This window comes from Ixodes scapularis, unplaced genomic scaffold (genome assembly GCF_016920785.2).
Source record: "Ixodes scapularis isolate PalLabHiFi unplaced genomic scaffold, ASM1692078v2 PGA_scaffold3__209_contigs__length_174095766, whole genome shotgun sequence".
Classification (NCBI taxonomy): Eukaryota; Metazoa; Arthropoda; class Arachnida; order Ixodida; family Ixodidae; genus Ixodes; species Ixodes scapularis.
The window spans coordinates 44002429-44017195 of NW_024609868.1; the positions used below are offsets into that span (position 1 = coordinate 44002429).

Sequence of the window (14767 nt, forward strand, 5' to 3'; positions counted from 1 at the left end):
TTTACGTGACGTCATGGAGCGCGAAGGAGTCAATCGCGCCCCGAGAAATTTTCGGTGCACGAAGAGCGCGCTCGAGTGTCAGTCTCCGGTAGAGTCTGTTTAGTGCGTTTAGTGAAAGGAGCGCCAAACTCTCGCACTCCGCAGCACGGACTTTTTTAGTTTCGGTTTCGGATTCGGAAAGGCAAGTAATATAAGACGACAAAAAAGTGAAAGCCGTTTACAACTCCCCGTAACGCCGAATTTGAGCGCAGCTCTTGAGGAGGAGGGAAGGGTACTGGGGGTGGGTCACGTGACCTTGGGGGGTCACGTGACGATGCCGTCATCAGTGACGATACCGATGCGGATACCGATGACGTCATCAGTGATGATGCGGATGCCGGTGACGTCATAAGTGACGTCGATGATGACGGTGCAGATGCCGGTGACGTCACTGATGACGTCATCAGCGATGATGACGTCATCGGGGGTCACGTGACATCGGGGGGTCACGTGACTTGGATGACCTTGGTGGTCACGTGACCGTGCGGTGACCTTGGTTACGCCGACGGCGACGCCGCTCAAGCCGGGGACGGGCCCCTAAGAGCTGCGCTCTAAAAAGCAGTAAACGTTTTGCACCTAATCCTACTCAACCAGTAAAACGCCCCCCCCCCCCCCCCCCAACCAAAAAAAGAAAAAAAAAAAGGTAAAGTTTAGATTTTGAAACGCTCATTCTCTGCGTATGTGTAGCGCTAGCGGTCCAAACCAGGTGTCGATTTCAGAACTAGTCATTATCTAGTAAAAGGTGAGCGATTTTCTCACACTTCCATCCTTTCACTGTGGAAACGGGACCCCCCGATTTCGTTTCAGCGCCGACACCCCACGCGTGCACGCACTCGCTGCATTGAGAAAATCGAGCGTGCGCCGTGTGCGCCGAAATGCAATCCCGTCACGCCTCGCTCCGGCGAGGAGCGGGAGCAGACGACGAGGGTTCGTCGTCTGCTACGATGTGTCATTCGCAGCGGCGTACCAACTTGTGTGTGTGTGTGGGGGGGGGGGGGGGGGAGCAAACCAGCCCCCCCCCCCCCCCCCCCCCTTCCCCCGGCGGCCGGAGTGTGGTGCCCTTGGTATCCCTTGGGCGCCGCCGGCCAGTGTTTGACCTGCCCAGTGGCGGCTGTTTCAGGGGGGCAAAACACATGCCTTGGCCCCCCACTCTGAGAATGGGGGGCGGGGGGCAAGCGCCCCCTTGGTTGGTACACCCATGGTCATTCGTACAGTGGAACTGAAAGGAAAAAAGTAAATTTTCTGGTAGAAATCGCGTCCCGCGGGCAACGGAATCAAACGCAACCTTGAATTGTGAGTGTCTGCTATTTCATGAAAGAAGCAACTGACAACCCATGCTTTATTTGAAAGTTTTAGTCGCTCTGTTGCCGTACATACGCTAAAATATACCAGTGTCATAGGCTAAGCCAGTGTATAAAGAAATGCTCAAAACAAACGCACCAGCGCCCCCCCCCCCCCCCCCCCCCCCCCCCCCCCCCCCCCCGAGATTTTTATTACTATCCATGTGCGGGTGAAAAATTGAACATTTGTTGAAAGTTAAACATAGTGACCTCACCCGAGGCTTGCGCAACATCATCATGTTTAACATTTACCTACATCAGTATTTTGTTTAAGAAAGCTTCCTCGTTCTCAACGCAAAACGCTTAACGACAATCGAAATCGAAAGTCCCACGAAGCGTTTTGCGGGATATTCCAACAGACTAGTTTTAAGCCGTACCCTTTTCAGTGGTTCATGCATAATGTCATGCTGAAACGGATCAAGTTTCTGTGTGGACAGCATCATCAGTTTTATGCAGTATAAAGTTTATAAGAATCAAAAGATCAGAACCAGCTACATTGTAGTCTGCTGGTTGCGGAAATTGACACTGTCTGTAGATATCTCTACGACAGTCGAGTTGGTTGAAGTCATCGCAAATAAAAGCTACAGGTTGCAGCGACAAACGTTTATAGATAAACATCAGTAGCGACTGCACTCTCGCATTGCCACCCATCATGTCGAGGAGAAAGGCGCTAGTACTGTAGCGCTAGTTTCGGTTTGAGGTCGGTATTCTTTCTACAGCATAGATGGCGACAGCATCACTCTGCACTCGGTGCATTTGAGGCGTTTTCAGTGCGACTCTGCGAGTGCCATGCATTCGCAGAGTCGCACTGATTATAACTTTTGACGATAACAGTTCTCCAACGTTTGAAATATGGTTCGGCCTGGTAGCGCTAGATTTGGGCCGACAATGAGCGTGCGGCGAAGCAGCTTATTTTTGCAGTAAAAAAACATTCTGCATATTTGTTTTGTTTTTGTTGTTTTTTTTGGAACGGGGGGGGATACTTTGTACTCGAGTGGTTTTGCTACAAAATGATTAGTACACCGATGTCTGGATGACTGCAGTTGAAATGACACACAAGCTCGGCACACGGATCTGCTAAAGACTGCCCAAACCAACAAACTTCTTTAATTGCACTAACTAAAAGTCGCAGCATATACACAAATGCTTGTTACAATGCTGACTTCATCTCCTTGAGAATGTTGCCAGCCTTTTCAAGTGTTGAGTCTTCCTGCAAAACGAAGTTTTGCAAAATGTTAATAAAAACAAAACAACACAGTCATGTGAGGTTAAAAAATACTGCACAAGGCAGTATGACTTCAGGTAAAGCCAAGCCAAATTATTAATTTATTCACTATCCTTTGACCACAGTCCTAGAAACAGGGGCTGCATAAAAAAGTACAGGCTCGAACTGTAAAAACTGAACTATTCAGGACAAGCAAAGCACACAGTTTAAGAGGGTGCATGTACCAGCTGCTAAAGTCATGGCATTCTTAATGAACCATCTTAGAACGTCGTCAGTTAAGGAGGTTCTGGTATGATAAATATGTGAACAATGCACGGACTGCCAAGGAGAGGGAAGGAGCGTCCTAGAGGAAACTTGGGGGCGAAAAGATAAGCCACAATTGGGAGAAGAGAGACTTTGGAAAGCCCAATATGGAGCACGTGCTGAGCACATACACCAGATCCTCCTGAACCCCGGTTTCTGTCAGGCGGCGCCGCTTATTTCTAAAAAGGTAGATCGGAAATTTCAAGAGTCACATAACTCGGAAACGATTGATGCAATATTCCTTTTGCGAAATGACTGGAACACCCAAGGTGCTTGCTGGGTTTGAAACAACAACCCCTGCACATGCTTACCCTGTGCATGGGAAAGATTTGAAATAAATGGCTAAACTAAGCCTACGATGAGTGCATGCATAAAGTTATCTTTGTTTTAGCGTTTTGCTCTTGAAAGATTCCCACGGCACACACTAGCACGTGTACCCCCAAACCCAGCACACTCCTTGGTGTTCTAATAAGTTAGCAAAATGTCTACGTTTTTTTAATTTCTTTTAGAAAAAGAAGACTGCGGCAGAACTTATTTTTAAATAAAATCTGATTGTAATTTTAGTAAATACTGAATATTTCTATGAAATTAAGAACAAATTACAAAAAACACATTAAAAAAAGTTATTCTTATTAAATGTAACAAAATTTGATGAAATCAACCACCTGTTTAAAAGATAATGCTATTCAGAACTACAACAACCAAAAATGTTTAGCTGACATACCCCTTTTAAACCTCAGCTAGAACAGAATGTACAACTGTTGGGATGTCAAGTGAACGCGAATTTTAACCACAAAGAAAATCGTCCGCAACATTAGTTGTTGAACTGTGAAAAATCAATAGCTGCGTTTACACGAATGCGACCTAGTTGCATCGTATCCAGTTGTTGCATTCGATGCAGTCATGTCGACGGCATAATGCGCTAAGGAAGCACATCACATTCAAGTCGCTTGACAGAGGTGGATTGAGACGGCAAATGTGCATTCATTCAACCCATATAAACGGAGGTCACTTCGCATTTTGTAACTGGAAGGATTATGGGAAGGCGCTCTCTGCAGGAGTGAGTGAACAGCTGAGAACATGGCAGCGGCCAACCTTGGCAGGGGCGGTGGAGAGAGGTCTCATGTGGTTGCTTGCACTTTTCTCCAGAGAAAAACTGCAAGCTTTTATTGCCAAACTAAGTGAGCGGAATATAGCTGGAGCTGCTCGTCGATGGCGGCCCCCGTCTAATTCTTGCGAAATACGACTTGCGCATGCAAGGGAGTCCCTAGAGGCTTCAGCACAAGCATGAGCGACACCGAGAGCTTTGAGCACTGCATGGTAGCGCAGAATGAGCAGCTCCTACCTCGGTGTCGTTCCTGGCTGCGCCAGAGCCTTAAAGGACACATGCAAAAGAAAAAATTTTTTTTTTTAAACAGGCTAGATGGAAAAAGAATATAAAACGAATTTACAATGAAGAAAAAAATATTTAGAGCTATATTTATGGCACAAAACAAATTTTTAGTTGGCGCCCGTGGGAGCCACCGCTGGTCACACGGTAGGCCTGTGCACCGCTGCGCTGCATCGCCGCCGCTGCAAAGTCGCCACCGCCGCATGCGGAGCGTTGTGCGACGTCGCTTCAATGCGTTTCTCCACGTCGCCGCCGCCGCACAAGTTTGTCTGCTTCAGGGCGCCGCCGCCGTCATCTGACCGGCACACAGGTCTATCACGTCTGCTTGCACTTTTTCAGGAGTTTCCTTTAGGCTCTAAAAGTTACCTATTAATCTTAGCTTTTTGTTATACTTCAAACAAAGATGAATAAGTTACTTTTAGAGGCCATAGGAAGCTTCCAAAAGAGCACAAGCACCACGTGACAAATACGTACCAGTCACGTGACAAATAGAGATCACTTTTTCACAACACCCGCGGGCGCCAACTACAAATTCGTATTGCACCGTAAATATAGCTCTGAAAATTTTTCTTTTTCATTGTAAGTTTGTTTTATCACTTTCTTCTCCCAACCATGATGTTAAAAAAAATGTTTTTTTCCTTCGCATGTGTCCTTTAAGACCTCGGGGTCCGATCACAGTTGGCAAAATTTGGTGAGGCAAAGCACGGTGGCATACTCAGGACGGTTGGAAACTATCTCTCTCGCTAGGCCATGCACATGCATGTTGCCTCTGATCCAGAGTGGCCCGGCGGCCTGACCCGGAGCCCAAAACGCTTGGGTTTTGATGTTTGTTCCGTCCCGTAACTTCTTACACAGCATCAAAGACAGCGAGCACAATCTTTACGCTCGCCAAAAGCGTCGAAAGGCCTTCGCGTGCGATGCACCGGAAAATGTATTCACGTAGTGTGGCCGGTGCCGGAAACACAGCTTTAACTTTGAGCTTTGACACGGCGTTACGCCACCTTCACGTAGGGCATGGTGTGCATTCCCGTAAACGTTGCCGTGTCGGCCTCGTTCGAAGGACGATTGGAGTCGATGCGCTGAAGTCGCATTCATGTAAACGCGGCTAATGCTGCAACTAGGTACTTAGAAAAATAGAAAAAAGGAAAAAGAAAAATATTTTCAAGCATTGTGCTCAAATGAGCCACAACTTTGTGTTGTGACTCATTTAAGGCAATTCCATCAGCCGCCTCCGCACTTCGGACATAACGCGAACATTCAAACTCCGGCGGAGGCTCCTCTCTCTCGGGGGGCCTTCTCGCCCTTGGAGGGTTATATAACATGGGCTCAGGGAGCCCGAAGAGGCCGAATGAGCTGTCGACCAGCTACCTGTACTTAAGAGTTCTACTTCAGTAATCCCACTCCAAGTCTGTTTCCTTGGGGCTGTGCAATCAGGGAGCCACAGCCCCGACTCGTGGTTCCGCACCTGAAATGGTCCCCTCCCAGTCGCAACAATGTATGTATTGGAAACGTGTTGACTAAAAAGTAGGCATGTGCGAATATTCGATTTTTCCGAATATTCGAACGAATAGTACATTATTCGGTATTCGCTTCGATCCGAATTCCGATATTCGAAAAAGTTCAAAGTATTTGGCACTAACGAATAGCGGAAGGAAGGCCGATTGTATCAGGTAGTTTCGGTTTCGGTTGTTACGAAAGCAGCATCGGCATCAAGAAATAAAAAAAATATCCAATCCAATCCGAGACATGCTAAACCGATCAGAAAATCGTGCGTCGCAGCCGTCGCAGCTCCACAAAGGATTCGAAGTGTGCTCGTTCTAGGTGCTGCGTGTTCGTTCGTATGGCTGACGGGTCATCGACGGCAGCCGGGAACGATGAAAGTAAAGCCGATGTGTATCGAAATCCGATATGGAACTACTTCTTGAAAGTGCCACCGGGAAATGAAGCTTGGTGTCTCAAATGGAAGGCAGTGCTGAAAACTCCAACGGGTACGACAACGACCCTCGCAACGCACCCGAAAAGGTACCCTGATTCGTACAAGACTTTCGAATGTGAGCGTCAAGCACGCGGGAGTGCCGTCAAACAAAAGAACGGGAGTAAACCGAATCATCAGCAACCGTCGGTAGCCGACAGTTTCAAGCCCAAACTGAAACCGACTGCACCCAAAGCGAAACAAATGACGGCGATAATAGCGAACTTCATTGCTAGTGGAATGCATCCGTACAGCATCGTAGAAGAAAGTGGTTTCGTTGAAATGATGAAGCTTGCCATGCCCGACTACACCAAGCCGTCGCGGACGACCTTCTCGCGGGTTGTCATCCCGGATCTATACGAGTTAAAAAAGAAAGAACTAAGAAAGAGTCTGTGAGACATTTTCAGTAGCGGAGCAGAATGTTACTCCATCACGACGGATGACTGGACATCGCGCGCAAACAATAGCTACGTCTCCGTGACTTGCCCCGTGATGGACAAAGAATTTGGACAGCACGTGCACGCTTTGGCTTGTACGGACGTGACGGACTCCCACAAGGCCGAAAACCTGGAACAGGTCATCAAAAGTGCTATCGAGGACTGAGAACTACCAGCACCAGGCACCATGCCGATTTATGTAGTCACGGACAACGCTAGGAATTTCACCTCAGCGTTTGCACGGTCACCGTGGTCTGGCGTGCAGTGCTTCGAATACACACTCGGACACGCCTCAAGCCTTATACAAAGCATCAAGACACGATTTCCTGATGGGAAGATGCGTCGCCTTCTAGCCTTGACAATGTTGGTGGACCCCAGAAAAAAAATGGGCACGCACACTCCTGACGAAGGCCGTCGAGCAGAGCGCATCAGTGGACGAGCCTCGTGATGCAGCCGCCGAAACCAGCGGAGGCATAGGAGACTCGTTGGGAGACACCCTGTGGTATGTCTTCACCAGTCTTAGTTCTGACACGCACCAAAAGCCAGGCCACGAATTCGCTACAGAGTCTGTTGAGTACCTGAAGACACCCCTCCTTGCGGGCACAGAAGACCCCTTGGCATGGTGGAGGTGCAGGGGAAGACATCTGTACCCATCCCTGGTCCGTGTTGCCCGTAGGTATCTCTCGATACCAGCAACCCAGACTAGGAGTGAAAGGCTTTTCTCAAGCGCAGGAATCATCGTGAGCTGCAGGAGGGAGCTTCTCCTCCCTGATCATGTGCAGCAGCTTGTGTTCCTTCATGAAAATCACTGACTTTTCTTGTACTAAGTTTTGATTTGTGCATGAGCTTAAGTTTTGATTTGTGGCTGCGTTGCAGTGAAAATAAATGGTCTGTGAAGTGACCACTGCATAACTTTTGCTAATAATTTTTCCTACAACTATTCAAATTATTCGCTTCGAAAATATTCTAAGCAAATTACTATTCGCTTCGAATTCGCTTCGAACTAAAAAAAAACTATTCGCACATGCCTACTAAAAAGGCACAAGCTTTTCTTGCCCCTTCAGCATGTTACTAGTACCAACTTTTACGCAGGTGAAAACATATTGCAAAAAGTACAGGTGCCATTTCACACAAGTTTTTCTGACAATGTGGCACGCCAAACAAGAGGTGCACAGAAATGCAAGAGGTCTGGAGTTTGTACATACCTTGAAAAAGCAGAACCGGATTAAATCTTGAGCCAGAGGCTTGTGGTCGGGACCATAGAAGGCACTGGGGGGAATGCCCTGCAGTTTCTGAGAGTTAGAAAATTCAGGTTAATCAAACCTGAGGACAAAGAGAAATAATATACATATATATATATCAGCATTTTTTTGCAGTACGGCTTTGCCGATTATGTAAATACGTGACAAGCGGATTAGCAGTCAGCATTCTTCAGGTCACTCACTGCTTTTGTGCATAAAGTGTATTAAAGTATTGTTTAAAAACAAAATGATACAAATGCACACACCATCTGGATTCACAGCATTGTTCCCTTCAAAAAGGTCAATGGGATATAGGTATACTTTAAACTCTTTTGAGTACCGCATGAACAGAAAAGGACCCACAGGATGCTTCTGGAGGTGCAAGACCCTCAGCGGTGGGATAAATAATGCAACCAATTAAAAAAAAATTGCTACAACAGATTTTTTGTAAACCCATAAATTGCACAGGCAGTATAAAAAGAATTTGAAGACAAACCTCCTGGAAGGCTCAAGATTGGCAGCAGACATTTCGATAGAAGACCGAAGACGTAGCTTCTTCAGGGCTATGTCCACATCATAGCAAAAGAATCATTCAGAAATTCAGTGCAATCTAGTGGCCCAAGCATCAGTCTGAATTTTTTCTATGTTAATGGCAGTTAAAATATAGTATCTATTCGTCAATGGCTGACTCCGGTATCGATTTGTATGAGGCACTTACTTGAGTAAATCTTTCGATAATATCAGTGTCCTTCAATACCCCACTGGCCACGAAGCTTGGGCCATAGTTTGGTAGAGGGTCGATAGCTGCAGCTAGGGGTGCTATTATCCAGAGGGGGCAGTTTGGTTTCGGCGCTTTGCTCTCAGTGAGCCACCCCAAATTCGTGATCACAAGTAGTTTCAAAACACAATTACTCACACACCAAAATTTTGTTTACGTCTGTATTTGATCCCTGCATGCAAAGACCAGTCATTCCTTATACTGACCTCTTACAAGAGAACTTGCAAATAAGCTTTTTACAGTTGTTTTTAAAGAAAACAATGCTTTTGCAAGTGAAGCAGAGCTAGGCAATTCAGCGTACTGGTTTGCAGTGCCTCTACTAGATGGTGCTACTCACTGCGCTGAATTTTGACGCTGAGGGAGAAACTGCATTTTGAGAAAATAAAAAGGAGCAAAAATGATTATGTTGGAGGTCTTTGCAGATATTTAAGATTGAGCAGTTGATTGAGTGTAGAGAACCGAAATCACTTACAAAAACAATAAAAGCTGTCAGTGCGATGACACGCTATCACAATTTATAGGTGCCCTACTCAAAGGGGGTTCAAAATTCCAAGACACTTTTGGGTTACCGGACTCTCATTGGTGTAGGGTAGATTGGCGGCTCCTAGCCCCTTTGTCGACGACAGCGCCGCACATGGTCGAGTATTAAAGGAATATTACAACGAAATCTCTGCACTTATTTTTTGGTCTATTAGTGTTCGAGAAAGAAGCGTCACATCAGACATTCCAATCTCTCATTGAAAAACAAATTAAACAATTATCAAAGAGCACCTGGTGGATGCCACTAACGCCTCATTTGCAATGCCTGTCTAAGAACCTTGGCAGGATGTGACGATTACTGCCTCACCTCCGGCCACCACGAGAGAAGAGGGGAAGGAGGAACTCCCCCTCCCCGAGACTCTCTTTTGTGTGCCCAGACGTCGCTATTGTCCCTCTACAAGATTAGAGAAGATAAACCAATCACTCAAAATTCGTGCAGAAGCAGCTTTGGGGTTAGTTGCGGTGGCCCGATCGCTGGAGTGCTTCGACCACTTCGATGGCTGAAACGGCTAGGACAACCTCTCAACATCGGCCACGCTGCAGCTTTGCTCGTCCCGAGACAATTTACGTCGCGATTGCAGCGGATGTCACATGCCCTCTGCTGGCTGCTCTCCAAGCGCTTGCCGGAGTGGGCCATTTATAACGAAAAAAGCAGTCATCAGACTCAAAATACAAACGTGCGACTGTCATTTGCGGATATTAGGAATCATATTTAGCCTATTTCTCAACACGGCGGGTATATTTCAAATTTTGTTGAAGCTTTTCCATAGCGTTACAAAGCGTTTCTTGACCAGTAGCATATTGAAAGACTGGTAATGTTCACCACATTTAATTCTTATGAGCCATCTGGGCCATAGCAAAGCCTAGAGTTCCGAGGATACCCACGACACCCTCAAATGCGCAGCGCACAGAACCTTACAAGTCTCATCATGCTGACATCAAACAAGAATACAGCGGACTAATGCCTGCAATGTTCAGACTCCTCATCGATGCCTTCCAGCTCTTCCTTCATGAGCCATCAAAAGGCAGCCATTAGCATGTACAGAGGATACACACTTAAGTGATCAAAATTATAGAGTTGGCCAGACTTAATTTCAGAAAGGGTCTATTGTTGGCTGCCAATCTGAATTTCTGGATGTTCCCTTTTCAATATGTAACAGTACCTCGAATGTGTGCTACACTATTATGAACTTGCAACTACCGTATTTACTCGCATAGTAAACGCACTTGCATAATGAACGCACCCCCCACAATGGGCATGAATATTTGAACTTTTTTTCCCCCCCAGTAATCAACGCACCTCCAATTTCCGGATCCGCGAGTCTCGAATTGCGTTCAATTTAGCAAGCCACCAAACGAGTTTTCTTTTGCCACCAAGCGGTCAGGCCAAGTCGAGCCAAGGCAAGCCGCTCTCGTAATGGCCGCGAGTGCGTAGTTGCGGAAGTGATCAACCATGAAACCGAGTGTCGCGCGCACTTGACGAAGCTTGGGTGGAGGAATTGCCAAGCCCCGAACATTCTTCGCCTATCGGATGCATTGATGTCAACAAACAAGCCACCGTTTGTGCTTTCAGACAATGAAATCATAGAAGTGGTTAGGCCTAATTACACATACTCCGAGTAAATGCGTTTATTTAATCTGTAACAGAACGGCATAGCGAGGTGCACGCTGCGCTGTAGGCTGAAAGTGTTTGGTAGCGGTGCGAGTGGGCTTCGGGAATTGGACTTCTGGACTTTGCACAATATCTTGTCTCCGTGAACAAAACTTGATCCGTGCGAGCAAGCTTGGCAGTCGGCGGTCGTACGAGTTCTTATACGCATAGTCGCGGATATACCCGAGCGTGCCGCCAGATACTAGCAATGTATATCGCCTAAGAATGATGGCGCTGCGTTTTGTGCTGATTGAGCTTCGTAGGGCGCTTTTTTTTTCGGCAAAAGGCACCCCGAAAGCGCCCTAAAAAGATACCACGAAAGCGCCCCCGACCAGCCGTGTGTGCGCCTCCATCACTGGAGACGTGCCGCAATAGTTTGCCGTGTCATATTGGCACTTAACATGACATTTGCACGAAGTGTGTAAATGCAAAAAATTTTACCCCGTGTAATGAACGCCCTCCCCCAAATATGTGCCAATTTTTTTATTAAAGAAAGTGTGTTCATTATGCAAGTAAATATGGTAATGTCTATAGGAAGGTAATTTTTTTATTTTTTTTATATTAGCTTAATTAACATGCTTGAATGCATATACATATAGTACCGGCAATGACAAGCTTACCACAGCTTCTTTTCACGGTAAACAAATCTAGTATAGCAGGCTTGTAACAGACAAACATGCATTTGAGGCCTTGTTATCTTTAAAATTACTAGTCTATTCTGCCTCCTCTTCAGCATTCGCTCGCTAAAGTGGAAAGAGGGAAGGGCTTTGCAGGAGCCTGTCCTGCTTTTCTTAACCTACAACTGGGTATAGTAACTATTTATTTTATTAATAAGTCACTCTACAGAGCTTCTACTGTATCTCCAAAGTGAAGCAGCTCTCCATGGTAACAATGTCAGTCTTATCAGAAACAAACCTTTACTACCTCAGTGTATCCCCACTGTACAGTTAGTTTGTTTCTTTATTTTTCCAAGAAGGGAGGCAAGGTTTCCCCCCTCCATTAGCAGTCTACCATAACCACAATGAACACAAACAGTATGAACCAACTGGCCCACTTTGGCATTTTAGCACTACCATAACTAGCAGCAGATACGTCTGGACTATCACTCAACTCAATTTTGAGGGGAAGATCTGCTGCTCGCACATTCAACAAAGCCTTTCCTTCCAAGCTACATTTGGTCACCTTGTTCTTGGACAGCCATCTTGCAAAGCAGTAGTCCTTTGTCCCTTCCCCTTCAAGGTTCACTTTGGATCCTGGAAAGAAGCAAAAGTGGAAGTGAAGAAACCCTGCTAGTCCCCTAGCTACAGTTCTGAAGAGAAGCATCAAGACCAGGCCATGGCATTGAGACCGCAAGCCATAAGGCCTGCACTTTGACATTACCTTTGGGTGATGTCAGTGAAAAGTAATTAAAGCACCTCCATATGGAGGGTATATCAACAACCCTTGATTGCCCACCCGGTTTGCTGAAGTTAGGCCACCGAAGGGTTACATGTTCTCGTATTGTCTCATGCCATGACGACAGTCAATCGTCTGTTCGTGTCGCGCAACATTTGTTAAGGTACCAGAGGTTTGTGAGCGTTACCATTTCGCTGTTTAGTATAGCGCAGGCCTTATTGGCATCATTTATGCTTTGGAAATATGACTTCTCAAGTTAAGATGCCACGTTAGGAGATCCTGGTGACACCGTCTTGCTCCGTTGCAGACTCTCTTAGCAAGCGGGATGACAAAAAGCACTTGCTGCCTTTTCCATTAGACATATTTGTCCAAGCCGGTGACAACTGGCAACACCGATTCTATGCATCAAATTGGTCTCTATTTCTTCCGTGGGTGCGGGCTCAAGTGACATCCAGTTGAAGTAACCTAACATGCAATTGAAGACTGCGGAGCGACTTTAATCAATGAAACTTGAGTGAAAAGCCACAGCAACGAACCTATCTTGGAGAAGTCACAGACGAGGAAGTAGCCGCCCTGCGGCACGGTGGCAGCCATGCCCACGCTGTTGAGGCAGGCGATGATCTGGTCCCGCTTGACCTTGAGCGAACGTGACAGGTCGTTCCAGTAACCCTCAGGGTCATCGATCCGCTCCATTTCTTGCTCGAGGCCCACTGCCACTGCCTCCTGAGGTTCGAAAAAGTCAGAATGTCGTTCTCCAACCACGCACAAGTGTCCTCTTAGCAACACCGTGGCACTAAATGGAAAGATGAACCAGAAAACATTCGAGCCCTCGCTCTGGAAAGAATCGCTCAAGCCCGAAACCAAACATTTCTTTGTTTATTTTAAGAACTACGAGTTACATCTAAGGAGGGAGACAAAACTCCCTACGAAGTTCGAGCTGAACATCTATAAAAGTAGGCACGAAGACAGTACTAGGCAAGAAGAGGTTTTGCATATTCTTCATACGTGCTCTGCGGCCAGTTCAGACATCTGCAACAAGCGCATTAGCTACGACTGCATCCATTGTGACCGGAGAGACTGGAACGACTTTTCGCAGTGCCTCTAAAAAGAAGTGAGCGCACTGCCACTTGCTGGTGTAACAGAAAACAGACAGACAGTTTTGAATAGTCTCAAGCTTTCTCTATTTACCATTTTTACAGGATAAGGCTCGTGGAGCAGAGTGGATGAAAAAAGAAAATGGACATATGCCTTACTGTCTTGGACGATCATGACTTCAACGTGCAACTTTACCAAAAGTAGAAATCTTCTTGCCACATGCTTTTCCTACAATTAAAGAAGACGCTGCAATTTTAGCAGCGGTATAGCAATATAGAGATATGATTTCATGACCAAATAGATATTGCAAGCATTCAGAAATGCCGCCAATAATCATTTTTCTCGGACAATGACAATGTGTGAAAATTTTGCATCCCACAGACATGTCTTCAAGAACAGTACGCACCAGCAGTACCTTGAACTTGAGTACATGCACGGAGTACGCAAAATAAGAAATCTGGGCAATGTTTGAGGACACAAATGCTAAGGAAGGATCACTGGAGTTGACGAAAACAAATGTGACGGAACGAGCGTTTTTGTCATCTCGAGGGTACCACCACGACATCGCCGCATGAGTACCGTAAAATTCAGAAAGAATGCCCACCCAAAATGCAGAGATAAATGGTGAAAAACATAGAGTGGGCTATTTTGGGGATGCCATAGCAAAACTTTTATACAAAAAATTATCGTAAAAACACACCCTGGCACCGGCTACAAACCACGTGACCCAGGAACTGATACCACTGATCATGGACACCGCAAATTTGCATTTCATGATGCGATAAACACGCGGGAATTTACTATGAACTTCTGTGTCACGGGAAAGGGTACCACAGGTTGCGGGCGTAGCAGATTTGCATTTCACAGTGCGAAGGACCCGCGGAAACCCACCGAGAACTTACATCTCACGGGAACGAATACCGCAAATCACAGACACAGCTGATTCAGGTTTTACGATGCAATAAACATGGGAACCCACAACAAACATGCCTGTCACCAAAACCAATATTGCGAACACAGATTGCGGACATTAATGTGGGAATTCGCGTTTTTGTTTGCGATCCATATCTTACGATGCAACATGCACGCGGGACCAACTTGTGTGGAATCGAGATCGCGCGTGCAGATTGCAAACAAAAACGCGGAATCCGCTCCAAACTTTATGTCACGGGAACAGAAACTGCAGATTGCGGACGCAGCAGGTTCGCATTTCACGGTGCTACATACAGGCGGGAACAGCTTGCGTGTTATGGGAGTCAATATCCCGCGATGAACTCGCTTGTCAGACGTGCCGATACAGCAAATTGTGTGGTTGATGCGATTCCTGTCGGACACCACGTGATGTCCGACGGGAAGGTATC

The 14767-nt window shown here is 46.3% G+C and overlaps 1 protein-coding gene across 2 annotated transcripts in view; it reads right to left on the reverse strand.

The window, feature by feature from the left end:
• Positions 1-2454: 2454 nt before the first annotated feature.
• Positions 2455-14767, reverse strand: part of LOC115331140 (kynurenine aminotransferase) — a 36272-nt gene continuing 23959 nt past the window's right edge. For both annotated transcript variants that reach the window (XM_040219274.3, XM_040219275.3), the window contains 4 exons: positions 12848-13034; positions 12099-12169; positions 7912-7998; positions 2455-2589 (listed from right to left, as the gene is read on the reverse strand). In XM_040219274.3, the coding sequence (XP_040075208.1) occupies positions 2530-2589; positions 7912-7998; positions 12099-12169; positions 12848-13034 (405 nt within the window). In that variant the 3' untranslated portion in view covers positions 2455-2529. The remainder of the gene's footprint in view (positions 2590-7911; positions 7999-12098; positions 12170-12847; positions 13035-14767) is intronic.